The sequence below is a fragment of the Callorhinchus milii genome, unplaced genomic scaffold, assembly GCF_018977255.1.
Source record: "Callorhinchus milii isolate IMCB2004 unplaced genomic scaffold, IMCB_Cmil_1.0 Scaffold2, whole genome shotgun sequence".
Lineage (NCBI taxonomy): Eukaryota > Metazoa > Chordata > Chondrichthyes > Chimaeriformes > Callorhinchidae > Callorhinchus > Callorhinchus milii.
This window is the reverse complement of record NW_024704743.1, coordinates 7493053-7520540: the sequence shown is the minus strand read 5'-3', so window position 1 is coordinate 7520540 and position 27488 is coordinate 7493053. Positions and strand designations below refer to the sequence as shown.

The window sequence follows — 27488 nt, the reverse complement described above, 5'->3', positions numbered from 1 at the left end:
TCTGTCCCTTGTGCATACATACACTTTATGTCCTTGCCTCTGAATAGATTGATAGCGTACATTATTAAACCATGTTTGCTCATTTTAAGCAATAGGGAGCATTTGACAACCAGCGAACGCCTGCTGCACAATAAGACCAAAGTCACAGTTGGAACCCTTTCCTTTTGTGCCTCAGTTGTAGTCCATCCTTTGCCCATTTTTCACCTTGCACAGAAGTGAGATGTGTCATGAGCAGCTACGTTTCGGAACAAATGAAAATGATAATCCGTTGCATTTGATATAGTGCCGACAGCATTAAAATATCTCAAAGCACTTCACAGATAACTGCTGTCAAGTGCAGCCAATTTGCATGCAGAAGGTCCCAGGTCTGCAGGACTGCTGGGACAGGACACCAGGAGAAACTCCCTTCTGTTTTTAATTACAGCGGAGTCCTGTATTAAACCAGTCTTTTGGAACCATAACCCCCATCCCACCTCCAAGTCACCTATAGTGAGGTGAGATGGCAGCGTGTTCATGGTTAGCCCCGTTACTCCCTGCATTCCGGTGCTAAAACAGGTCAAGAAGTTGCCATCAAGCACACAAGGAGGGAGGGGGCAAGGCGGAGGCACTCTGGGGTATAGTTCCCTAATACTCAGTCTCAAAGACCTTTAACAAAATGCACACTGTTTTTGTTTTAGAGATTTAATTGGTCTAAAGGAGGAATGATTGACAAAAGACATTGTCACCTCCTTACGTGAGGGTGAGCTGTCCCAGTGCAGTGGAATGGCATTGACTCTTACCTTTCCTGCTGTTTTCAGAAGACTCTGTGGGCAGCTAACAGAATGACATATGCCAGGCTAAAGGTTTGAATGACTGAAATTAAATCAAATTGCTAATAGAGTGCAGCCCCTTTATAATGTGCTTCTTTATAGCACAGATTCAGTTATAGTGTGGTTGCACCCAAGGCATAGTCAACTCACTTTTTTCCCCCATTCGCCAGTCGGCATCCGATGCATCAGGTCGTGGTGATGTCACTTCCTGCTTTGCACATGTGCAGCAACAGGAAGTGATGTCTGGGATGTCCTAATGATCTTGAAGTTGGCCATTTTTTTCTTTTGGGATGGGAACGAGCAGTGTGCAGGAGCAAACTGACTGGGTGTGTACATTTGTAGTAAAATTGAGTATCGGGTCTCGTTATAACACAGGGTCGGAATTAACAAACCAAACCACCATGTTATAACGGGTCTCCCCTCTACTGTGACAGCTGAGGGTGGTTGGATTGATGCTGTCTATGTACTCACTTGGCTGGAAATGAATGAGATGCAGCAAATTAAGAGTCTTTTACTTGTGACACCCAGATTACACACACCAGCACTGGGAGCTCGGGTTTATTTTGAAACGCGACCATCAAAGTCATTCGCCCACAAAACATATAGTCAATTCACTTTATAATATATTCTGTGAAGCGCTTTGAGGTGTCTCAAAGATACGATAAGACACTATGTCAAATGCAAGGATAATTATTATTTAAATCATCCATTCCTTTCAGAATGTAATCAGTCACTGTGGTAACAGTCACTGAAATGGCTGAAATGTGCCTGCTAGTTGGCTTAAGGTAAGGTACTAATTTATATTTTAGTCCCAAACACAGACGTAAACGTTTTACATTGGGGACAGCATGGAATTTGCGATTCTTCCAGTTGATAAAATAATAATAATAATAATCCTGGCTTTTGATGTAGCATTTTCACATCGAGAAAACATCTCAAAGCGCTTTGCAGGAATTACAAACAACCAGGAAGTGAACAGCCAATTTTATCTGGGGGTTTGTTGGCTGGGACACCAGGAGAAAGCCCCTTCTCTTTTCAATCAGTGCAACGGGATCTTAAATGTCCAAATGAACAGGCAGATGGGGCCTCGGTTGAATGTCTCATCTGAAGGACAGCAAGTCCACCAATGCAGCACTCGCCCGGCACTGCTTTGTGGTGCTGACCTGGATTGTGATTTCAAAGTAATATGCAGGAAGGTGAGTGAAACAGCTCAGACAAGAAACACTCCACTCCACCTCCCTTACAATACATACATATCTCTCTCCTGGTGCTATTCTGTGATGTTGTTAATATAGTCACGGCATTGCCTTGTGAACGTTTTATAAAGACGTACCTCCATTCTCTCTGCTCTCAGCATCAGTTGTTCGCGAAGACACAAAAGGCTTCAAGTCATGGTCCAGTGATGTCGTCTTGATGGTCAAAGAGACACTTAAGCTTGTTGTGCAAGTGCCTTCCTTCCTGGCTGATACATAGACACCACTTTCCTTCTCTCCTTGCTCTGCGCTGTATTGCTCCTCCTCCAGTTCATCTCCAGAATCGGTACTTTTGATGCTGAGACGTCTTATGCGAGAAACTGAATCCACTTCCTTCATTCTGGCCAAGCGATCGAGAGCAGCTCGATGTGGCGACACTGACAGCTTGCCCTGCAGAGCACCGATCATCTCCGACGTGTTCCGACTTTTTCTGTCCGCGCCTGGAGCAGGGACGGTTTCTCCCTCTGTGCTAAAGCAGCAGTGTTTGTCAGCCCAACTGTAGAACTCCGTGAACGGTCCATGGAACAGCTCGTTTATGATGGCCCTTTTCTCCCACTGTGAATCTTCGTTCTTTTCTCTGGGTCGTTTTGGCAATTTATTCCCCAGCGCTTTGTGTTCACCAGGTACCCAAGGGGCTGTTCCATTGAATGGGCTTTGTTTCCATTCTGGTAGCTTATTCACATCCGAAAGGTCTGTTGTTGCACACCATAGCGGTTCTACGGAAGAGTACATTTTGCCTGATGGAAAATGACCAGAACAGATGACTTCCTGCTCTGCGAAACATTTTGTCTCATTTTCCTCGGCATCCTGGTTCCTGATTTTTTTCCCCGAAGAAATCAACGATTCCACTGCTACCTCTATTCCTAAAATCCTTGAGGCCCTTTCTTCCAGTGATTCATTTTTGGCCAATTCTGCAGTCTTCTGCTCAAAGAGGTCGTTAAGGTTATCGACATTTGGTTTTGTGCTTTTTTGACACTTTCGAGAGTTCAGCTCAGTTTCAAAATAATCCGGATCTTTGTGAACCAGAGTCAATCCAATCGTATCATCACATTCAGTGTCATTGGGCACGGATTGTTTGCTTGGCGCCATAGCATTGGTCGATATGTCTTTACTCCTGTTGCTTTCTGCCGCTGTTTCACTTAAATAGTACATACGCTTTCTCACTCCATTGATGCTTTTATTTTGCCTTTTGTCACTGATGCCATCTACATTCTGTTCATGGTTTACTTCTGTAAATTGTACACCTTTTGCTGTTGATGCTTTTATGCCTGTACTGCCTTCAGAATCCAATGTTCTTGTGTTGAGAAGGTCCCAAAACAAATGACCTGACTGGCTGCCCTGCTTCCTGTCAACAGCACCTACTTTCGAAAATGTTTGTGATTCAGAAGTGATGTACATGTCATTGTGGCACATTTGACTTTCGCGACTTTCCAACTCTTCTTTGGCCTTGCTAATTTTGGCTGAAGATTTTTCAGGCACAGGCAGAGTGGGTTTCTGACATTTTACCGTTTGTCCATTTGAACCGTCTGCATCTGGGTTTGCTGGTTGGGTCTCAGTCTGATCGCCATCTTCCTTGGCCTTAAACTGCCTGTTATGATCCTCGACTTCCTGAATCTCTTTATTGAAACTTTCCAATTCGCTTATTGCATCCCAAGGTCGCCGGTTTACAGGCTTCAAGAGGAACTGTCCAAACCCTACAGCCTCTCTGCTATTGTTGGAGGTTGCTTGTATTCCCCTTACGTTATACTCCACAAGGTCTTCTATGCTTACGTCTTTTTCACGCAAGTTTTTTGAAGACACTTCAAGATAACTTTGGTGAGCGTTAACATTGCTAACCTGATTCTGTGCAGAAGTTGTCCTTGAGAAAGCACTGTTGGTAGATGGATATAAGCTTGTTTGACCATTTATTGAGAATACGCTCTGTTTATATTTCTGGTCATTGATGGTTGTAACTTCCTCACTTCTCTGATTGTCTTTCACGACTGCAGGTTCTGAACAGTTCTGGCTTTGTGTCTGGCTGCCTGTTGCAAGCTTTTTCATAATCCCAGTGATTTGCTTAGCACTCCGGGGAGCTTTATTGAAACTTGTTTGTGTTTCTTGATCTCTATACTGGTCACCTGGCCAGGAACCTGTGGCTCTCAATACATTGTGTTGGTTAAAATTATAGCCAGCTCTATGTCTATTGCTAACATCCTTCCATATCTCTGGTCTCTTCAGCCCATTTTCTGCCGTCATATTTCCCATCAATGCTTGTAACTCCAGGTCAGAGGAAGACATGCTCAAGAGACTTTGTTCTGTTAAGTTTCCAGCACTTTCATCTGTGTCCTTTTCAGCATTCGCATCACTCACCTCGACGTTTACAGTACCTCCGTTTGAACAGTCTTCTTGTGTTTTTACCGGAACCGACACAAGGCAAAATATAGTCTCGGTCATTCTTCTTTTTGGACGTTTCTTTTCTTGAATTTCAAAGCACTGAGAATCTGGTTCCCACTTTTTTACCTGGGTTATAGTCTCAAAAGTGCCTTGATTCGTATGTGCTTCCTGTCTAGTGTTGGTGCTTGGCTGTGGAAAAGCTGCTGGCTGGTTTGTGTTTGAACAAACTGTTGAGTTAGACTTTAATGAGGAGTCACACTGGTTTCTGACATATGGTTTGCAACAATGGTCAGACTTCGTACCATTCTGATTTTCTGGCTTGGATGCAACCAACCATCTGTTGCCAGATGTACAATCAACAATAGGCCTCAGCCCTGCCTGAGTGGAATAAACTGACCCAAGTGGAACAGAAAAGGCACTGCAATGGTCTGATGGTTCAAATGTTTTGTTTCCATTGGGAGCACGGTCCCATGCATTCCGCTGTTCATGTTTAGTATTGGCCTCACCATATTGCTTCTCTGACTGCACTATAGTAATATGTCTGATTCGAGGATCATCAAAGGGGATGTATTTAACAAAAGCCTTTTGATCATCCATGTAACCATTATGCGATGAATTATGAATTTCCCTTTCTTGAGGTGTGCTCTTTGCTTGCAGGAGTTGTTCTTTGGAGCCAGTGTTGATAAGTATCTGCTTTTGCTGAGCACAGTCTCTCTCCTGATGTTCCAGAGACCAATGAGCCTTATCACTAGGAGTCTCTGCTGACCGGTAGGGTTGGCACATGTTGTTACAGCTAGGCACTTTATCGGAACATTTCTGACTGACTTTCTGCTGAGGTGGTGCTTTGTATGATGGAGGAGGCACGTAGCCTGGTGGCTCCAGGCTGGTAGTAGTAGCGGCAGCTTGGGAGTAGGAATTCGACCCTGCAATTGCTTCGTCCTTGGCAAAATAGGTCACCTGCTCATCGTTCTCTCCACGAACCTGGAGACTAGGTATCATCTCTGAACTTCTCCTTATTTGCTGGTACAGTTCATAGGAAGGAGGTTTCAGTGGTCGACTGAACTTCGGTTTTGACAACAGCGCAAACTGAGCACTTTGCCCAAAACTTTCAGTAAAGTTTGAACTTGCTTTAGAATTAAAATATGAGCTGCTGTCTTGTAATTTATAGCCCTGCAAACGCTGATTTTCCAATCTATCTCCATCCAGCCCAGACATATCAATGTAATGCAGACTTGTCTGAAATTCGTTGCCACTGCTCTCTGGTACAACTCTGGGCAGCGACTGAGACTTTTCCTTTCTTATATTCTGTCCTCTTTCTGTTTTACATGCTTCGTTACCAACTACTTGGGAAAACAGGCCATGTCCAAACCTGTGTCCATTCCCATCAGACAGTTGTCTTCCCAAAGAAGACCTCCATTCCTCCGTGCCCAAGCTTTGGCACATCCGATCCTCTGGCAATCTCCACTTGTCCTCATACATCTCCTTCGCCATCATACTCTGACCTTCTACAAACCAATGCTTTTGCTCATTTATTCTGCTCGTCTCTGCCGTACGCTGCTTTTCCTTCAGTGCTGCATGTTGAAGATGCATTGCTCCTTGTTCAGTGTTTGGAATGTTTTGAGTTTTTGTTGCATTGTATCCCCTGTAGTCTGAGTCCCCTCGGTTTGTATAATCTAGTAAAACACTGAAGTCTTGTCCTCTTCGTCTCCAGTAGGTGATGTCCTTCTCTGATTTTGGTCCAGATGGGCAGAGTAATGGAGGACCACCATTCAGCCTGTAGCGGTGAATGACATGGAGAATGAGTTAGTCACTACTAAGAAACTCTCGGTCACCCTATTCAGAATAATTTTCTTGTTGATTAGACCTTAAAGAAGGAATGAATTGTTAGAATTCAGCAGTCATGTTTCTTAACATGCGGGGGCCATTTTATACCAATTTTTCTACACAATGGTCTTCTTCTGTCCTGGAAAATTTCTAAGTATACTGTCATGAATCCAGCCTATAACGTACTTTTTAAAAATTGTAATCATTCATTTTATATTTCACCAAAAGAGAAGGGTGCATGTAACAATTTGTTGCCCAAAGAAATGTTAACATGCTTGGAAGAATGTGGGAGCAGCATGTAAATGGTACATGCACATTAATAATCCTTTCATTTGTCATAGTGCCTTATCATGTTTTTGAGATGTCTCAAAGCGCTTCACAGAATATACTGTAAAGTGAATTGATAGTAGCCAATTGCACACAGCAGTGTCCCACAAACAGTCATGAATTGAGTGACCAATTTATTATTATCATTTAAGGGATTTTTACCCCTGGAAAAGCGATCCGCCAATCAACTAACAACCGGGTTCTTACTTACTGTTAGGTAAACAGAGATGTGTGGAGTAAGGAAACTTGCCTAAGGTTTCTCCCCACCTGGGAATCAAACCCAGGTCCTCTCGCTTGCGAGGCGAGTGCTCTAATCAATATGCTACAGAACTTATTAATTCAGAACTATAACTATATAGGCCTGGTGAACTGACAGTCAAAACTGGTGATTTCAGTCTGAGTATAATAACCAGATCCTATATTTCAGGCACTTCTCTCATTAAAGGCATGAATCAGACAGAAAAACAGGGATGCCTTGTTTTATTAAATGAGAACGAGGAGCTCAGTGGTGATATCTTATGGTTCAGTAGCAATAGCCCACAGGACCCCTATTAAATCTGAACAATAACATTGTTGTTGTTGTTGAAGAGTGCACCCTCATGTGGGAAAGGACTAGTCCAGAGTAAAACTATAAATCTGTGGTGGGTCAACAGTAACCAAGGGACCAGATGCCATATCCAGCAATCAATCAAACCTGCTGAAATGCCCCCCCCCACACAGTCATGGATTGAGTGACCAAATTATTATTATTTTTTAAGGGATTATTTCCCTCGGAAAGGCAATCCACCAATCGACTAACAACCGGGAAACACATAGATTGTTTCCAGAAATTACAATTAGCCGTAAACCCTATTTACGCCCGTTACTCACTACTTCATCACATTCCAGATAGGGAGTTAGGTTTTGCACGGTCTGTGAATGAAGAATGGAGATCTCAACATGTGTTTCATCCAACCCCCTGTGATAGCATGCTAGCTTGGGGAGGGGGTTCCAGAGGGTGGGGGTCTGCAATGGAGATCCCAACATCCAATGCAGACCATCCCCTATTATAACATGGTAGTTGGAAGTTGTTGGCTTAAAAATGAGACTGGGTTACAAAGGGACCCTCGCTTCTAGGATTTCCGTGTGGACACAGAGCATCTACCAACACTTCCAGCAGGGGTCACTACCACAGCAATTTTGAGCTTGGGGTGCGGGAAGTGTGCTTGATTTCTCTTCTCCCTTTCCCAGGCTGAGACGGCAACTTTTGAAGGTCCTGGTGGTAATCAGGCTACTCAGCACAAACTAGAGATCAGACGAGAGTGAGGGGGGTGGTAATCCAGGTCTGTATGGTTCACATTTACATGCCGCAACCGCTTTACCAACTTGGCCATCAAAGGAGCTCATTTTAGGAATTTCTCCCGGTGTTCTGGCCAACAATCCCCAAGGTAAAATTAATCACTCATTTCATGGCTGTTTGTGGGATATTGCTATGGTAAATTAGCTGCAGCATTCTCCTACAAACAAAAAGTTACTCCACTTTACAGTAACATCCTGTGAAGCGCTTTGAGACGCCCTCCCGACGTGAAAGGCATTGTATCAAATGCAACGATTAATACGGTATTATCATCATACATCTTACACTTACTCTCATCTGCATTTTCTCTACTATTGCAACGTTTAAAGCATCCATACCTGTATGAATCTTCCCTTTCACATTCTGTCACAATATTCAGACTCCACTAGCTCCATTCCCTTCCTCTCCTTTCCATTATTAAACAAATCAACAACATAAAAACCCTTAACAATTATTAACCTTGGCACCAGTGAAAGCACTGGGTACTTGACCTTTCAGAGTCGTCAGTAAGAAGAGTTTATCATAATGTCCTGCAGCACTAGATCCAAAGTCAGGTTCCAGAAATGGAAGAGCGTGTTCTGTGTCACCAAGTCCACCTTGTTAAATCTCTTCACATAATTCCTCGCCTCAAACCCATCATACGTTTGGATTGTGACCAGGACAGAAAGCAAAAACAAGAAAAATCCCACACAATGTGCCTGCAAAAGCAGCTCAGCCCCTCAGTCAAACACTGCAAACTGCAATGCATCTACGCCACAGCACTGAGAGGCAAGTGCTGCTGTGGGCTGAAGAAATCCAGTCTGTAACATTGCACCTGGGAAGCTGGAGCCTGAGCCCTTCTGGGTGGGATTATGCGGTGAGGAGTAGGCTGTTCGCGTGCTGAACCTCTGTTATGTAACTTTTTACACAGAAATTTGGCTCTAAAGTGAGGCGGTCTTTTGTTTAAAGCAAAGCAAATTGTAAAAATGAATGGATACTCAAACAAAATCAAAATGTTAGATTTTTAGTAGAATTCCCCCATCACCACCTCTCCTCCCCACTGCCTCCCCCCCCACACCGTGAGGTGTATTCTAACTGCTGTGTAGCTTTTCCCCCCTCGAGGCTGTTTTTTACGTCCCAAGTGATTTTTTTTTGGCTCTTTTCACTTTCAATGTGCTTTTCTGATCCACTTAACAGCTGCAGTGCGCTGGTTTCTGTTTCACAATGCTATCTCCAGGATCAGACAGTGTTCCCTTCCACTCAAACCTCAAACCCTATTAAAGGGAAAAGCACTGTGACAGTGGAGGTCAGGGGAGTCTCTATTGCAAAATAAAGTAAAGATCTGAGGTGGAGTTGATTTTTTTTTGGTCAGCCGTGAATACGTGTCAGCGTGTGGGAATCCATCGCTGTGTTATATAGATTCATAGAAAGTACAGCTGAGAAACAGGCCATTCAAGACCATCCAATCCCGCCAGCGCCTATACGCCACACAAATGCCCATCTTAGATCCTATCCCTAGTCCTATATTCCGGCCCTTTACCCATATCCCTCAACGTTCTTCTCCCTCAACCAAGTGTCCAGCCTTTTTTTTTAAATTGCCACGCAAAAAACCAAAGCATAGAATTACACGTTTTTTTTCCGAAAAGGTTCCTACTAATCTCTGCTCTGGACCTCCCAGCTCGGATTTTAAAACTCAGGTTCACTTGTGTTAGCAAACAATGTGTCTTATCTTTTATCTGCTGAGCACCTAGTTAGCCACACGTTTCTGTGCTGACATCTGATAAAAGCCAAAATGTGTGCCTGCAAAGTACATTGCCTAATATCTTCCATCTGATCCTTTTATTCTGCACGTGTTTCCCGCTGGGTGGGAGGGAGGGGAGAGGTGAAAGGTGAATCAAGGTTCCTTCTGCGCTTGAAAGGGAAATCAAAAAAAGCACCAGAACAGCAAAGAGTGGCCAAAGAATTGTTCTGCAACAAGACGCACAAACAACATGCCTCCCAGTCAGGGCACATTTAAAAAGAGTCAGTTTTACATGCAGAAACTTTAATGATGTGCTGTTTTAATGAGAAAATCCCATTAGAAACCAATATTGTCATTGGCACTATTCTTAACTGACAGAAATCTCAGCCTCCAAACCTGTAGAGCTGTTAACTCTAAACAACAAAAACAAAATTACATTGGTATAGCACCTTTCACGTCAGGAGGACGTCCCAAGGCGCTGGACAGAGAGTTTCGGACCCGAGCTGAGGGTCAGGGTGGGGGAGTGGGGAAGGCAGGAAGCAGGGAGATCAAAGCACAATCGAAGAGGAGGGTCTTGAAGGTGGCGAGGGAGGGGGCAAGATGGAGGGACTGCGGAATGGAGTTTCACAGGGTGGGTGCAGAGTGGTGGAAGGCCCGCCCGCCGATAGTAAAGTGGGGGACGTGAAGCAGGCCGGAGCCCACTGAGCGGAGGGAGCGATCAGGATGGTAGGGAGTTAGGAGGTCGCAGAGGTAGAGGGGAGCAATACCATGCAGGGCTTTGAAGGTGAGGACCAGGATCTTGAACTGTATCCTCTGTGTGATGGGAAGCAGTGAATTTGCACAGTCGAGCCTCGATGTAATGAAGGTCTTGGCAGCCTGCGGTGTGAGACAGTGTTGGAGCCGGGCGACTTTGTGGAGGTGGGCAGTGTGGATCATGGCGCGAATGTGGGGTAGAAAATATAGTTGAGGGTCAAACAAGACCCCAAGGTTCCGGACTGACTCAGCAAGTTTGAGTGTGCAACCACTGTCAGGGCCTGAGGTGAGGAGGCGCTGACGGGAGCCAATCAGGAGAACCTCGGTCCTGTTGACGTTCAACTGAAGAAAGTTAGCTCTCATCCAGGACTTGATGTCTGACAGACATTCTGTCAGGACAGCAGTGGTCCTGGAATCAAGGGTGGAGGCAGAGAGGTAGAGTTGGGTGTCTTCCGCATATATGTGTAAGTTGACCCTATGTCTGTGGATAATGTCACCAAGAGGGAGCATATAGATGTTGAAAAGGAGGAGACCAAGGACAGAGCGCTGAGGAATTCTGCACGAGACGGTGCAGGGGCTAGAGGAGAAGCCATTTGAGGAGATGAAGTGCAGGCGGCATGTGTAGACTGGTTTGTAGGTCTTTTTTTTTAATACTTTTGTTGAAACACTTTGCCCCCTTCCTCCCTCAAAACACATCTTAACACCTACGTGCAAGGCAGAGTTAACATGGAACTCTCAGTCTGGTTTTGATACTCTTAAGGACGGTGATGGGTTTCCGCATATGTCAGGCACCCTCAGTGTTCTATAGGTTCAGATATACTGACTTCCTGATTTCAGTGGTCCAAGGTAGCTGAATTAACATCAGTTCAAATAATTTGTTAATTTGGTGCCTAAATTTTAACTATGACCTAATTCACTTCTTCAAACTGCTGGGCATAGCAATGCCTCCAGATCAATCTCCCTGATTCGAATGTCATTCACTATTTAAGAAGATATCCACAAAGTGATTAGAAAATGAAGGAAAAACAAAAGGCAGTTCTGGCACCTGTTCTGCTGTAGAGAGTGTGGACAGAACTGGCGACCAAATTAATCATGGGATTAGGCACCTAAGGTACGAGGAGAGACTGTAAACACTGGGAATGTTTACTTTGGGCAAAAAAGATTCAGTGGTTATCTTATTGAAGTGTTCCAGATTCAAAAGGGTATAGTAGATAGGCTGGGCTCCAATAATGTATTTTATCAAGTGCTTTAGGATATTATCCTCAGTAAAATCGGTCATTCACTTCTGGGATGTTTGTATCATATCACTGCGCGCAAACCGGCTGACATACTTGACTCATTGGTAAAGAGGTTCACAACAGGGAATGCCAAATGGCCTTCTTCTGCGCTGTAAATTTCTATAGTTCAATACAAATAGGTACGTGGCCGCAAGCTCCACAGGGATGCCGAGTATTGAACTGCTAGTTGGTGGCGTGTGTCCTGCACACAGGTAGTTCTTGGCCACAATCTGTGAGCCAGCAATGCAAAGCATAAATACTGAGCACGCAGGGAAGTGGGGTGGAGAGGGAGATTTGCCTCTAGCACACTCTTGCATCACTTGATACAGGTACGTGGCATTTCACATGAGGTGTTAGTTAGCCCCACTGGTCTCAGTTGAATTCAGTGAGAAAGCAGAATTAGCTGTGGTGAGGGATCTATTTTCATTTGACTAATATTAAATGTATTGAAGGATGTAAAATGGAGTAATGAGCACCACACGATCAGAAAGCATTGCTGTTCTCTGGATAGGGCTGAAATATCAAGCAATGGTTTGATTTGATCAGTGTAGTTACAGCCACTTTTAAGTTCACAAACCTGTAATTAATTAGTGCAACCTTTTCCCACTGTTTTCACACAAACTGAAAGCTAACATGAGATCACATTGTGTTCTTTCTTCAAATGGACTAGCAGTAACACCAATATAACCAATACACATCCACCTCAAACATATATTAACAATGCCCCCCGCCCCTCCTCATATGCTTTCTGCTATTGAGTTTTGTTTCACGACAAGTCATCTGCCGGTGTTCTTCTCACAGCACTGTAAAGGGAAGCTCAGTGGAGATTCATCCCTTGTAAAGATATACAGATCTGATGGATGCGAAGGGCAGGTCACAGGTGACCCTGCAAATGTTGGTGTTTGCAAAAGTTAAAGCAGATGACACATCCCACGAACCCTGGACAGCTGAGCAAACAGCTCGACTAAAGGGGAGCACTCATAACAATGATTTGGATTAGACAGGTCCTTTGGTCCATTTGACCCCATTCTTCCAGAATATCAACCATACTGTTTTGCCAATACAGCATCAAGCTGTTTCTTAAATGGATTCAATACCATGGCCTCAGCTTCTCTCGCTAGTAACCAGTTCTGTCTGTTGATTGTTCTCTTTGTAAGAGATATTTCCTGGTATCGGTCCTAGTTTTGCCCTCCCCAACCATGAACCAGTGCCCTCTTATGCTACTGACATGGATATGCTGCTGAGATCTATAGGTGTCAGTAGATAGCACTCCTGCCTCTGAGTCAGAAGATTGTGAGTTCAAGCCCCACATGGGGACTTTAAGCTCATAGTTTAGGCTGATACTCCAATATAGTCCTGCATTGTCAGAGGGTCTGACCTTTGGATGAGATATTCAACTGAGATCCTGTCTGCCTTTTCAGGTGGATTTTATAGATTCCAGACAAAATTTGGAAAGGGAAGGGAGCTTTTCCCAGTGTCCTGGCCAACAAACCTTCAGTTGAAAAAATTATCATTCTTCCTGGCTCTTTGTGTGCAAAATTGGCTGCTATGTATGGCTACAAATATAGAATTACAGCACTTTACAGAAATAATATTATTCCTTACATTTGATGCACCTTACACTTCACGAGAACACTTCACAATGCTTTACTTGATTTACTGTAAAGTGTAGTGACTGTAAATTTTGTAGGTGAAATACAGCAGACAATTTGTACACAGCAATGCCCCACAAACAGCCATGAAGTGAATGATTAATTTTATCTAGGGAATTGTTGGCTGGAATACCAGGAGAATCTCCCTTCTCTTTTCGAATAGTGCCATGAGAGCTCTAACATCCACCTAAACAGACAGACAGGATGTCAGTTACTATCATTTAAAGATTAGCACCTCCATCAATGTAGCCCCCTTTGAGAAGTCCTCTTTGAGTTGTTCCTTGGTTATCTAGTCATTTCTTATAGGTCACTACCATTTGGGATTTAACTATTCCACCAACGTACTAGGGTTCAGACACATGTAGATAACCTCTTCTCTCTGTTAGATTGCCAAGGAAAATGTAATCATTTTAGGACTGCAAGGGATTGCACATTCCGCCCTAGAGTAGAGGTCAGATACATAACTAATGGCATCTACTAGTGTAATGCTCAACCCAGTAACTGTTTTCCAACAGGACATCCCCGGGGATTAAACATCAATATAACAATAGAAATGCACAGCACAGAAAGAAGGCCATTCTACCCATTGTGTCTGTGCTGTAACCTTATATTGGTGTCATAATTGGATCGCAGGATCTTTCAAACAGGCCACGACAGCTTCAATGTGTCCAGATTCCCTCAGCTCAATGGCTCAGCAGCTCTTCCGAGCCAGTTCTCTTCTCCTTATTATGTAGAAATAAAAGGGGGGAAAACTGCATGTGGTGGAAATCTGAAACCAAGCAAGAAACACAAGAGGTTGACCAGTATCGCAAAGAAAAGGCTAAGTGAATAATTCAGGTGTGAACTGAGTCAAGTCAGCCTGGTATAGCCCAACTTTAGTCTATTACTGCGTTCCCTAGCCCCACTACCATCATTGGTAGCCAATTTTCCCAATTCTAGACCCTTAACCTCTGACACTCCATCCCTAGGCACCTCCATCTCGCCCCCTCTCTATCTGTCTCCAAGCCCCACCTGGAGAACTCTCTTCAATCATGCCTATGGTTACCCTCCTTTCCCCTGCTTGATGTCCGTTCCCTGCCACTGGAAAGCTCTCCAAGAAGTCATTCTATTTGAAAGGCGATATAAAAAAAGTTGTATTTTTCCAGCTTTTTTTCCTGTGTGTTTCTAGCATTTTCTATTTTTTTCTAGACTGTATCATTCATTCTCACTGTTAAGTGAAAGTCACTTTCTCCCCAAAATAAGAGACACAATAAAAGGATGTAAGAATGCCAGCGTTAATTCTTGCCCCCATTGTAATCATTAGAACATAATCTCAAAACACTTCAGTTTTCTGTGATGTGTAGTGACTGCGTATTTGTCTGCACCACACACATGAGAAAACATGAAACATGAGTAGAGCATTTTATTCATTTCTGGTCTTTATCCTTCTAATGACATTTGCCCAGCTTTTCCCCCCATCTCTCTTAATACCCTTATTTTCAAACTATACGTTTCCCTTCCAAACATCTCAATTTCAATCCACATCTATGATCCCCTGGGGCAAATCAACAACAGCTTTAAGAGGAAAGTAAAGCCCAGAGAAATTACCTTTTGTTTGAAATGTTCTCATCGGAAGGAAAATATTGTCTTTCAGCACTTTCCCAACAATGAGGATTCCTCTTTTAAAACCCAAAGCTTGGTCTCGTATCTTATGGAAACATTCCATTAACTTTAGTGGAATGGGAGCTTTGGGCTTTGGTCTGATCCGCTGACCTCAGGAAAGTTCAGGACCAAACGGGTATTTGATACTTACCCATATTGAACTTTCTAGGAATAGGCCAGCTACACACTGACTCTCTGGTCTGTTCAAAGCTCCTGCAATCTGCTGACCTCAATGGAATAAACTGGATAAACACATGGGCAATATGGGGAGATCAGGAGATACGGTTAAAGAGCTAGAAAATGGGATGATTAAAAGTATATATTTTGCATATGGAACTCGTACTATATTACATAGAGCAGCATGTCGCAGATGTTGCAGTTGGGCCCTTTTAGACTATAATGTTTGCTTTGACAAAACAACTCACATAAAGACTAAAGTCTTTCACAAGTAATTGCTTTCAAGTGTAGTAACTATGTATTTCTAGGTAAATGCAGCAGCCTATTCCTACATAGCAAGGTTCCTACAAACAGCCATGAAGTGAACAAACGGTTTATAAAAACATGAGTTTATAACATTTATAAAAACATAGAAAGGCAAAATATTCCAGCACATAAGGTCATTTGGCCCATTAAGTCTTCGCCACTGTTGCCAGTATTACTAAATATGTTAATCATCCCATTTCCTAGTTCTTTCCCATATCCAATGTTTTACTACTCATCCAATTCCCTTTTGAATGACTCCATTGATCCAGCCTAGGGTTCCAGAGTTTCGGGGTGTAGTGGCTGAAGGCATGGCCACCGATGGTGGAACGGAGGGGACGAGGGACAAATAGGAGCCCAGAACCAACCAAGTGAAGGCAGTGGGGGGTGGAGTGGAGGGTAAGCAGGTTGGAGAGGTAGGGAGGTGCGAGGGAATTAAGTGATTTGAAAACGAGAGACTCTTGAAATCGATCCGTTCGGAGATCGGGAGCCAGTGGAGCCTGACAACAATTGGTGTGACGGAGGTACGGAGTTTCGTGCAGGAGACTATCCGAGTGGCGGAGTTTTTAATTCATTGGATTTTGTGTATGGTGGAGCTGGAAAGACCAGTGAGGAGGGCACTGGAATAGTCCAGTCAGGAAGTGACGAAGGCTTGGACGAGGGTTTCAGCTGCATCAGTTGTGTGGTATGGATGGAGGCGGTCAATGCGACGGAAGTGAAAAAAGCAGTCCTGGTCAGGGAACGGATGTGGGGTAGAAAGGAAAGCTGGGGATCGAACCTGACACCTGAGTTGTCACGAGTTTGGAGAGTTTGAGGGAGAGCCTCGGGGAGGTTGAGGATTTTAGCCCTGCAGGAAAGAAGACGTTGATGGGAGCCAAAGAGCATGGCTTCTGTCTTGCTGACATTCAGCTGCAGGAAATTTATGCTTATCCAGGCTTTGATGTCTGTCAAACAAGGCTGACAGAATATCAGCAGACTGGGAGTCATAGCAGGAGGAGAAGCAGTTTTGGGTGCCATCCGCAAACATATGTTTGCGAATGCCATCGCCGAGAGGAAGCATATAGATGAGGAAAAGAAGGGGGCCAAGCATTGAGCCTTGGGATACCCCACAGGTGACCAGGCGGAGGAGAAACCATTGGCCGAGATGAAGTGCTGGCGGTTGATTAAGTAGGACTCAAACCATGCGAGTGTGGTCCAACTAAGGTGGTTGAGGGAGGAGAGGAGGTGGTGAAGGATGGCGTGATCGACTGTGTCGAACGCAGCAGAGAGGTCCAGGAGGACGAGGGGGCAGAGGAAACCCTGATCACACAGAGAAAGGATGTCATTTGTTACTCTGATTAGCGCGGTCGCTGTGCTGTAGGCTGGGGGGAAATCGGACTGGAGGACGAGGTGTGAGCTAAGTTGGTTTGCAGCAACGTGTTCCAGGGCTTCATCCAGGAAGGGCAGGTTTGAAATGGGCAGCAGGTATATAAGTACAAGACAGCAGATATGTCAGTACAAGGCAACAGGGAAATACAAAAATATCACTGCAGTGTTTTAACAATGTCAGAGTTTAACTTTGTGACAAAGCATAGAAATAACTCCTCAATGGGATATGGATTCATGGACTATTACCTTGTCCAAGTGACTATAATTCACATGTGAGCTTTTGACTCTGATGGGTGCTGGGGGGGCATGTCTGATACATGCAGAAACCCATCACCGTGCTTCAGAGTTTCCAACCCAAACTGAGAATTTCATGTATCCCACCTACTCATGGAAATCCCAGAGATAGATTGTTGAAATGGAATGCGCACTCTCTCCCCTGGTGTGACACATCCTGCTTACCTAATTCCGGAAAGTATTAGGCGCAGGTTGGCAAGAGCCAAGGCTTGGAGACCCCAGAGTGTGCATTGGGGTACTGCTGGAGTCTAACCAGCTACAACCGCCGTAGCTTGCCTTTAATATCACTGTCATTTCTGATTGTGGTCACTAAGTTTGTAACACAATTTCCTGGTCATGGACATTGGGTCTTGCTGGTCTTGCGCTGATGATCAATGCAAATACAAAAAAGGGGCAAAGCTGGAAGCTGACAAGCAGTAAGAAGAAAGGAAAATAGCCAGTCATAAGGTTTTAAGGAACATTTTGTTCAGAAAAACTATTAATAAGTAGTAGTTTTTGCAACGCATTCATATACAACAGCTGCAACTCATCTCAGTGCTGGAGGGCATCCTCAGAGCACTGCAGATCACCACTGGGTCACCCATTGAAACGTCCTATTGTAGAACCTACTTAGCAGATGTGTGTAAAGTCTAACATGCGGGATTTCGAAACGTGATTCCTTAATATGGAATTCTGTCATAATTCTCACCCATCCACAAGAACTCAAGTCCAGAAATATGTCGGAATGGAATTCCCATGGGATAGCATGACAAACTTCCAGTGACTTAAAGGAATATCGATTTTATTTTTTGCTTGGATTCTGTGTTAAGGAATCCAATTAAAGAATAGAATAAATTAATATTTGAAGATGAACACATGGTTCTTGCTCTGGAATGCTATCCACACAAGAACTCATTGTTCTATATTATCAGATATTTATAACAATAAATAATAATCTTTGTATTCGATACAGCACCTTTCACACCAGGAGGTCTCAAAGTGCTTCAAGGGATTTTACGGTAAAATGTGGTCACTGTGTATTTTGTAGGCCAACGTGCCAGTTAATTTGCACACATCAGTTCCCCCAAACAGCCATGGAATGAATGACCAATTTTATCTTGGGGATTGTTTGCTGGGACAGCAGGAGAAACTCCCTTCTCTTTTTCATATAGTGCCATGAGATCTTTAACATACATCCACCTGAACAGGCAGATGGGACCTCGGATTAACGTTTAATCCAAAGATTAGCACCTCCAGTGATGCAGGGTTGTTCCCAGGACCATATTGGAGTGTCAGACTAGACTGTGAGTTCAAAGTCCCAATGTGGAGCTCCAAATTTCAAGTTTTTGGGAGTAATTTCTCTTTCTCTCCTGCAGTTGCTGCCTCATGATGAAATACGATTCCACGATGCCAGTGCTACAATATTAATAAGTCTTGCATTTAATATAGCGCCTTATCACGTCTTCGAGACGTCTCAAAGCGCTTCACAGAATATACTGTCAAATAAATTTGGTGGACTGTATATTTTGTGGATGAAACGCGGCAGACAGCAGTGTCCCACAGACAATCAGGGATTGAAGTGACCAATTTTTTTTTTTTTTTTTGAAGGAATTATTACCCCCGGATAAGCAACCCACCAATCAACTAACACCTACTTACTGCTGGGTAAACAGAGGCGTGTGGAGTAAGGAAACTTACCCAATGTTTTACCCTGCCGGGAATCATACCCACGTCTCTTGCTTGCGAGGCGAGTGCTCTAACCACAGAGCTACAGGACTCCACAGGTATCCAAAGGGATACCTATTCTGAAACACTGCCTCGATCAACAAACTAGATGAGTCCAGCAGAAGAGAATAGTGACTGAATTAACACAGTGTTGTCCAGGACCAGAGACTCCACTTGTCCCAGCAATATCAAGTTGGTGCCACTATGTTGCTAAAACACCACAAAAAGGGAGGATAGGGAGTAGATTATTGAGGGTGGCATTAATTATTGAACGGCAAATAACTAGCAGAGTTTTATAATGTCCTCAATGTAATCGTAGATATTATGAAAAAGCACTAATGTACCGTCCCCATTGCCAGACAGATTACTGTGTGTTGGCTGTAATTGCACCACAAACTTGACATTGAATACATTTCAACTTTTCATAATCTACATTCACCCACAAAATAAAGTCACTGCACTTTACAGTATAGCCCCTGAAGCGCTTTGAGATGTCCTCCCGATGTGAAAGGGGCTAACAGTCAGCAATCATCACACGGACAGAAAGCCCGGCACATCTAGAGTTAACGTCAAAACAAAATTGTCATTTTCCTTTGAAACTTCCATGACTCCTCAACTACATGAAGTCTGTAACGTAAAATATGTGAAGCTGTTCTGGGGGCATAAGGAAGTGTGAGAAATATCTGCACATCATTCTCGCCCGGCTCAGATGATAAAATCTGATACTGTAACATCTGGAACAGTGATAAAGCAAGAGGTATTTGCGTGTCACAATCAGACGTCTCAGGCTGGAAACTTCTCATGGTTTTAGGCTTAAAGACCAATGTCTTCAAATTTAAGGTTGTGCAATATTTTGGAAAATCCTTTGATTCAGTGATAATTTGGAGGCTTTCCCTCTCCCTGTGAAGTTCTTAGATAAGACAAGGGTGAATATTGTAACCTTTGATGTGTTAATTAACACACAGTTGAAAATGCCACTCTGTGGATAACTAAGGACATTCATTGACTCTATGTCCCACGATTCTGTCACAGTGGTTGGGCCTAAAGCCATCTGTCGTGCACAACACACTTGCCAGCTTTTGGATTGTGCCATTTGAGAGTCTGTTATTGGAGATACCGGCTCATCTCTGAGATTTCCTCCTAAATGAAGCCAGCATCCTACTAACCGGCAGTATGATGCTTCTAAAAAATAAAAAAAGGCAAAGTACTGCAGATGCTGGAAATCTAGTATAAACACAGAAGTCGCTGGGAACACGCAGCAGGTCAGGCAGCATCCATGAAGAGAGGAAACGTTTTGTTAGAATTCAGTTCTCTCTCTATGGATGCTGCCTGACCTGCTGCGTGTTCCCAGCAACTTCTGTGTTTATATAGTAGGATGCTTCTTGCTGGAAAACAAATTGCAATACACTGGAATCCTGTTATAACATGCTTCACTATAATGCGATAGGGGTGTTGATCCCAACATTGACATAGCACAAAATCCAAAATGTGCACAGAAAGTGCCAGCTTCTCACACAAAATAGAGTCGCTGCACTTTACAGTACATTCTGTGAATTACTTTGGGATGTTCTTCTGACTTAGAAGGCGCTGTAGCAAAATGCAAGGAATTGTTGAAAAAAAGACCAATTTACAATATATGGTATGATTTACATTTATATAACGCCCTTCGTGTCGGAAGGACATCTAAACGCAATTCACAATGCCGGATGGGCACCCAAGCTGGGCCGAATCAGGTTGCCTGATTTCCTGTGCGCTGCGGGTGATGTTGTGGCAACCTGTTGACATAGTCAGCCATTGTTTAGCGTGGGAAGCTGGACAGCTTTGCAGAATGCAAAAGCACTGACCATACCTTGTTATAACACTGACCAAAATGTTATGGTCCTCCCCCGCTTCTCCACCACCCCCCCCACCCTCCAATTGCTGTGTTACAACAGGGCTCTGCTGTATTTCCTAAAGGGAAAGGAAACACTGCCCATCCATTGGAATGGAGTTGGTGGGTGAGGGCACACCAGCAGACAAAACAGTTGAGGGAGTGGAATTTTGTGCTGTGTGTTAATTAACAATCTTCACCCTTGTGCTATTTACTGCTGCGTGTGTGTGTGTGTGTGGGGGGGGGGGGGGAAATGCTTCCAAATCAAGGCTGAATTTAAGAATTTTCCAAAAAATGTAAAGGCAACGATCTTAAACCCAAGTGTTAATATGTCACAGACTGCAATCTTCATCACAAATTGAGTGAGAACAGGAATAAAATAGAACTTTTGCTTATTTGCAATAAATACATTTGTGATACTAACCACTGCATCCTTTTTACCAAAGCTGGAATAGGGTCACATTGAGAAAACAGATTTTTTTTACATTGAATATCATTTTTGAACGGGAATCACAATTTCATTTCGTCAGAAGCTCAACCTGATTTTTTTTTGCAACTGTTCGAAATGACACTTTGCAATTAAAATGAAAATAGATTTTAATGTTTTTACACCTTGTTCAACAGCTGTCTGTGTAATGAACTATTAAACAAACATTACACTCCTCTGTGAAATATCTTAGAAAGCGCCACAAATACATTGAGGGTATATTAGAAAGAGGAGCGTTCTCCATATCCACTGTGTAGATACAGTGGGATTTTAAGGCTTTTATAGATGTTTTTACGATCCATTTCATTACAATTGTAACCTGCAAGTCTCAAACAGATGAGCACCCACTTAGTTAGCTTGTATTGTGAAGAAGCATTTCACACTGGTTTCAGGGGAATATTGTTGCATCGTGTCACAGCATTCATCAAAGCACTGAAAGGATTCACCACAACAGCTGGCTAACTCACCCGGCTTCTTTCACAGCAAACGTGGTGGGCACATTGTGCACATCAGCACAATGACTGACATCAGCCTGTCTCCAGGCGTTCCCTTCCCTGCATTCGTTGTCACTGAAGTAGCCCTTCACTTGTGCTTGCCTGCTGGCGAGGTAGGCCCCAGTGTCAGTCTCATACCCGTTCACAGTGCCGTGGGTGGACCTGTTCTCTCTGGCCTCCCGCTGGTAGCCGGCGAAGGTGTTCTCGTTCGAGGACGGGGGCTTGTCCTTTGAAGTTTTCTTTGGTGGTTGATATCCATGTGAGATCAGCAGGTCCTCCACACTGAACATGACTGCTGCTGTTTCAGTCAGTGCAGGTTGCAGTGGGACAAAGCCATGCTGCAGAAGCCATCACTGTGAAAATAAAGCAAGAGAAGGTAACACTGGAGCCGACTGTTAATATCCCTGCCCGTGGAGGACGGAAGGATTAATAAAGCGATCGCTGGCATTACAAAGCTTCACTTTTAGTCCGTTCTTATCCTTGCACTCGGATTCTCCGGTCTGACAAACCAATCTGTAACGCTGAACTGCACACGCTCAGAAACACACTATAAATATTTTTGTACCATTTCTCCCCAGATAATAATTCTCTGCTTTTTTAGCCAGAAGGCAGCTGTAGAGAGCTGCTGACTCAGTCTGTTTGGCATCAGAAGCTTGCGTTTTGACAACAGCTTTGGGTCTTATTAGGCATTTCAAAAGGGGGCTCATTAGAGTATCTCCAATAGCTTTAGGTATAAACACAAATTCCAAGGCCACAGCCCCTATAACCCTATGCTCAGCACCCAGTTAAATAAAATAGCTGCTACATCTTTGTATCAAATGCTGCAAATGTTAATAAAAGATATGTAGGTACGGTACAATAAGGTGATGGACAGGAGCTTCATTAAAACATTCACGGAGCCCTGATGTGGTTTTCCATAGTAAAATAAAGGTGTTATTAACAGTACCTGACAGAAATGCAGACTACAGATTGCCTGGCGGTTAATTGTTCTTCACAATTGATATGTATATTAAGAGATTCCTTGTGAGAGGAAACTGGCTACTCTACCCTCCTGGAGGGGTGGGAGGTTCTGGTTTACGCCACTGCACTCACACAGTGAGTGACCTGACAGGATTGCTGGAAATGTAATAAAAAAAGCAATTCTCTTCCATTCAGTCCTTTTCAATCTTAATATCCATCTTTACCACAATCATGTAGCAAATAACACGGCTATACTTCTACACTGAAACATTCACAGAACTTCAGCACAAACCTGAATGGACAAAAATAATAACAATCTGTGCACTGTGCTTTATTATGTACTTCACACGATTTTACTGTAAAGTGTAGTGACTGTCAATTTGTATGTAAATACAGGAGCTAATTTACGCACAGCAACATCCCACAAGTATCCTTGAAGTGAATGACCAATTTTATCTGAGACATTGTTGACCAGGATACCAGGAGAAACTCCCTTCTCTTTAATAGTGCATTAGGATCTTTAACATCCACCTTAACAGGCAGACAGCAGAGATAAAATATACATACCCTGTCTAATTCCTCCCTTCCCCCAGACCTCCAGAGAAAACAGATCAATAAGAAACCAGCAAATCTCCAGAGATCAGATAGTAAACTTAAAACTCCAGATATTCAGCTCCTCCAGACCATGACACCAGCTTGTTGCAGGATAAATACTTTCCTCCACTAAACAAGGACTAGGACTGCACTTTCAGAGATTTGAGAATAAACTGGAAACAGTTTGAATCATATGAGTTAGGGGTTCAGCTTTCAGCTATCATGACCCCATTCTCTGCAACTCTCCAAAATCTCTCGAGCCTTTCCTCCCCACCTCAAAACCCTTTTAAAAGTTTTCAAACTTTAGAATCATTGAATCATAGAAATTTACATAGCAGAAGGAAATCATTTGGCCCATTGAGTCAGCACTGGCCTCCAGAATCAGCTGTACTTTCAATCCCCATAGCCCTTTTACATAATACCCCTCTTAAAAATCTATTTCTCCATGTCTTTCGTCAATACAATCAAATTCCCCTTCCTCTCTTCTGGCTCAGTGATCCCCACTGTCTTTGTGAAACGTTTTGAGAATGAGCATCACATGTGAAGGGTGTTATAAATGCAAGTTGTTGTTGTTTTCCACAATACAAAACAGCTGTTCCAATCTGCAATCACCTTTTCCAAAACTAGGCATAAAAATAATCTGTGCATTTGGTGTAGCATCTTTCGCAAACTGAACATACGATACACATTTGTATAGCGCCTTTCAGCTCAGGAGGATGACACAAAGAGTTTATGTAGCTGGCTGGGTACCTAGGTTGGGGGGTGGCTGAACTGAAGGGTTTGGGGATTGATTATTTTGGAGGCAAACACAGTAACTAATTTATACACGACTCACAAACATCTGAGTTGAATGACTAATTGTGTCTGTTGTTGCATAGGACATCAGGAGGAATTCCCCCCTCTTTGCGAATAGTGTCATGGGATCTTTAACGGCAACCTGAACAAGCAGATAGGACCTCAATTTAACATCACATCCACAGCACTCCATCTCTGACAATGCACCACTCTCCCAATACTGAACTGAAATGTCGTTGAGCATATAAACTTAAAGTCCCAATGTGGGGCTTAAATCTTTGACTCAAAAGGTGAAAGTGCTACCAACTGAACCAGACTAATACCAGTGTGAGTATAACTGTGGACATACATGGAGTCAATAACAAGCTATCCTCACAGAGCTAAGCTCTGTTACAAATCCTACAGGATTTATGTAAAAAAATCACAGCTCTGTTGAAATGCAGCTAAAGATATGGCAAAGATGTAAAAAATGTAAACGTCTAATGTAAATTCATGGGATGTTTTGGTGCATTAGTCGTTTGTTCTAAGCTTGCTGCTTTTGCAATGAAAAGGAAACAACCTTAAAGGGTCGAGTTTGGAGCAGGGCAGAAAGACTTGTACTTTTTAATGTATTAATATTCCTTGCATTTGATATAGTGCCTTATCACGTCTCAAAGCGCTTCACAGAATATACTTTGAGACATTTAATTTGTGCTAGTTTCATTAAGTACAACAGCGTCATTGTTACTGTGCACAGTGAGTTGTTAGGCTTGTGTTTTATGGAGTTTAAATTAATATGGCTTTATTGTTTATACAATACACATTTGGATACGTCTTTCACATTGGTAGGACATCCCAAGGCGCTGGATAGTCAGGGGTTTTCACCCAAGCTTGGGGTTGGAATCAAGAGGGGTGGAAGGCAAAGGGGTGGAGGTAAGAGGATGACTGATGGCACGGTCAAAGAGGAAGGACTTGAGATAGGCTTTCAAGGAGGCAACGGAGGGGATGATTTCTGTCCTTTGCATCCGTCTGCCTGTGATTCAATTGAACAACAACAGCTTGCATTTATGTCGCGCCCTTCAGCGGGCTAGCATCTCAATGCAAAGTCCCACAAACTGTTCCAAAGGGACCTTTACATATTGGGAAGTGTAATTGGTGAGAGCGCATGGGGATACGTTGTGTTGCCTCAGATCCTGCCTAGCTGGAATGCCGGTGGGCTTGCACTACTGCAGCTAGAGATAAAATGCAGTCACAGCACTTTACAGTATATTCTGTGAAGCGTTTTGAGACGTATTAAAGACGTGATAAAGCGCTATATCAAATGCGAGGATTATTATTATTATTGGAATTGTTCTCAAAAATGTGGCGATAAGAATTATTGCATTTAGAATAGCTCCTTTCACATCGGGAGGATGTCTCAAAGCGCCTCACAGGATTTTACTGTGAAATGGAGTGACTATATATTTGTAGGCGAATGCGATAGCCCAATTGAACACGGCAATGTCCTACAAACAGCGACAAAACAAATAACCCAATTTTCTTTAGGGGACTGCTGGTCAGGACACCAGTTTTAAGTTGAAAAAACGGGGGACTGTTGGTCAGGACACCAGTTTTAAGTTGAAAAAACGCCCATTCTATTGGTGGAAATACTACTCAACTTTCAGAACCGTGTGGATGTTTCATGTTAGTCAGGGGTTGGTCAGCAGTAATTGCCGCTTGGCTGGGTGTCAGTGTGACTCTTGCCTCTGAGCCTCTGATGCAGGAGGATGTGGGTTCACTTTCCTCATTGGTACTTACAGTCTAGGCTGAAATATTAATAGAATTCCGGGGAGGTGCGACATGGTTGGTGGTGCCATTCGTCAGCTGAGATGCTAAACCGAGATACCTTCTGTGGTTGTTCAGGAGCAATGGCCCTTGTTGCACAATATTCCAAGGGAGTAACAGGTGAAGGAGTGAGAATAATCTGAATCTTACCAAGAAGCAATTTACTCACAGGGTATTCCTATGATAAAAATGCAATTGTCCTACCTTATGCCACAGCAAGAGGTTGATTTCTTACCATCAAATGTTTTGCGTGCTATGTGCGCCGCTGAATGGAGTAGATGGCTTGGTGTGTGGCATGTGGGTGACCTGAGTCCTCGACCCAGCACATCGGCAGAAATGCCGGGGCTGAGGCTGAGCCCTGCTCTGGAAGCAATGCTTTAGCTGCTGTGTATTTGCACCGATTCATGTTGTGGATGGAATACAAAGCAATTCAATTTGTTCTCAATCTAAATTAAAAACTCAGTGACCTTTTTCCTGGAAATGTCACTTTGTATACCCACACATGTCTACACACAATATGGATGATATGAGCAGGACCTAACTACAGAGACTGAATGAAATACACTGCTATCCAAGAGCAGGCCTGATTCAGCTGAACCCTGAATACGTGTCTCAATTTGACTTACATTCAAACTCCAGTCTGTCAGCAGCTGCAGAAAGAGGTCCAAAGCAAAAGGGTGTCAACCTCAGTGTAACTGAGACGTGGGATTGACATTCTGTCAGACATAAAAAGAAATTAGCCTAAAGAAACACAACAATAAAAATAAATTAGCACCACAAGTGCTTGGGAGCAATTGTGCCAGAGCTCAGCTGGGTGACCGGCTGATATGACTCACTGTGGCAGAATAGGAGCATGCTGAGTGCGTTGGGATCTTTTACACAATGTGGTGCATAGCAATCGTTGAACTGCTCACAAAGTGTCTGTCCCTCTCCTCCCACCACCGCTCCACAACAGATGCACATGAGCTCACAGCTCAGAGGAACCTGGCAAACAAATTCACCAACAGAACCTGACTAAAGCTCAATCAGCTTCTCCCCAACTGGCAAAGTGGAGTGACTCATAGGGTTGGGTGTTGGATCCTGGTGGATTTAAAAGGCACAAGACATTGGAGGTCAATTTGCAAGATCTCCAAAGGAATTGTAAATGAGAATTCTGGAAATATCCAGAAGTGTCTCTCTGGAACTCAATTAAGTTTGTTTCCAGATTGCAACCAAAGGCTTCTGAGTGGCGTTACAGATTTAGAGTACGTGTCTCAATTTGATTTACATTCAAACACCAGTCTGTGAGCAGCTGCAGAAAGAGGTCCAAAGCAAAAGGGTGTCAACCTCAGTTTATAGTATAAACTGCCTTCACTTTATCTCCTCAAACGGCTTCTCCTTCTGCCCACGCAGGAGGTATACCCCATGGCTCCATCCTTGGCCCTCTCCTCTTCCTTATCTATATGCTCAATTCTTGGCGATGTCATCCGCAGACATGGGGTAAACTTCACATGTCCGCGGATGACACGCAAATCTACTTCTCCTCCTCCAGTTGGGACTCCATGTCCACCGATGTTCTCTCTACTTGTCTGACGGACATCAGGGGCTGGATGAGCAAAAACTTCCTACAACTCAATGTTGACAAAACAGAAGCCATACTCATTGGCTCCCATCAACATCTTCTATCCTGTAGCT

The 27488-nt window shown here is 43.5% G+C and overlaps 1 protein-coding gene across 4 annotated transcripts in view; it reads right to left on the bottom strand.

The window, feature by feature from the left end:
* Nucleotides 1–27488, bottom strand: part of jcada (junctional cadherin 5 associated a) — a 92015-nt gene that overhangs the window by 7341 nt on the left and 57186 nt on the right. For 3 of the 4 annotated variants that reach the window (XM_007905441.2, XM_007905439.2, XM_007905442.2), the window contains 2 exons: nucleotides 21636–22015; nucleotides 2143–6209 (listed from right to left, as the gene is read on the bottom strand). In XM_007905441.2, coding sequence (XP_007903632.2) covers nucleotides 2143–6209; nucleotides 21636–21952 — 4384 coding nt within the window. In that variant the 5' untranslated portion in view covers nucleotides 21953–22015. Of the gene's footprint in view, nucleotides 1–2142; nucleotides 6210–21635; nucleotides 22016–26440; nucleotides 26460–27488 lie in introns of those variants that run through there. The other variant, XM_042332126.1, reaches the window with a different exon arrangement.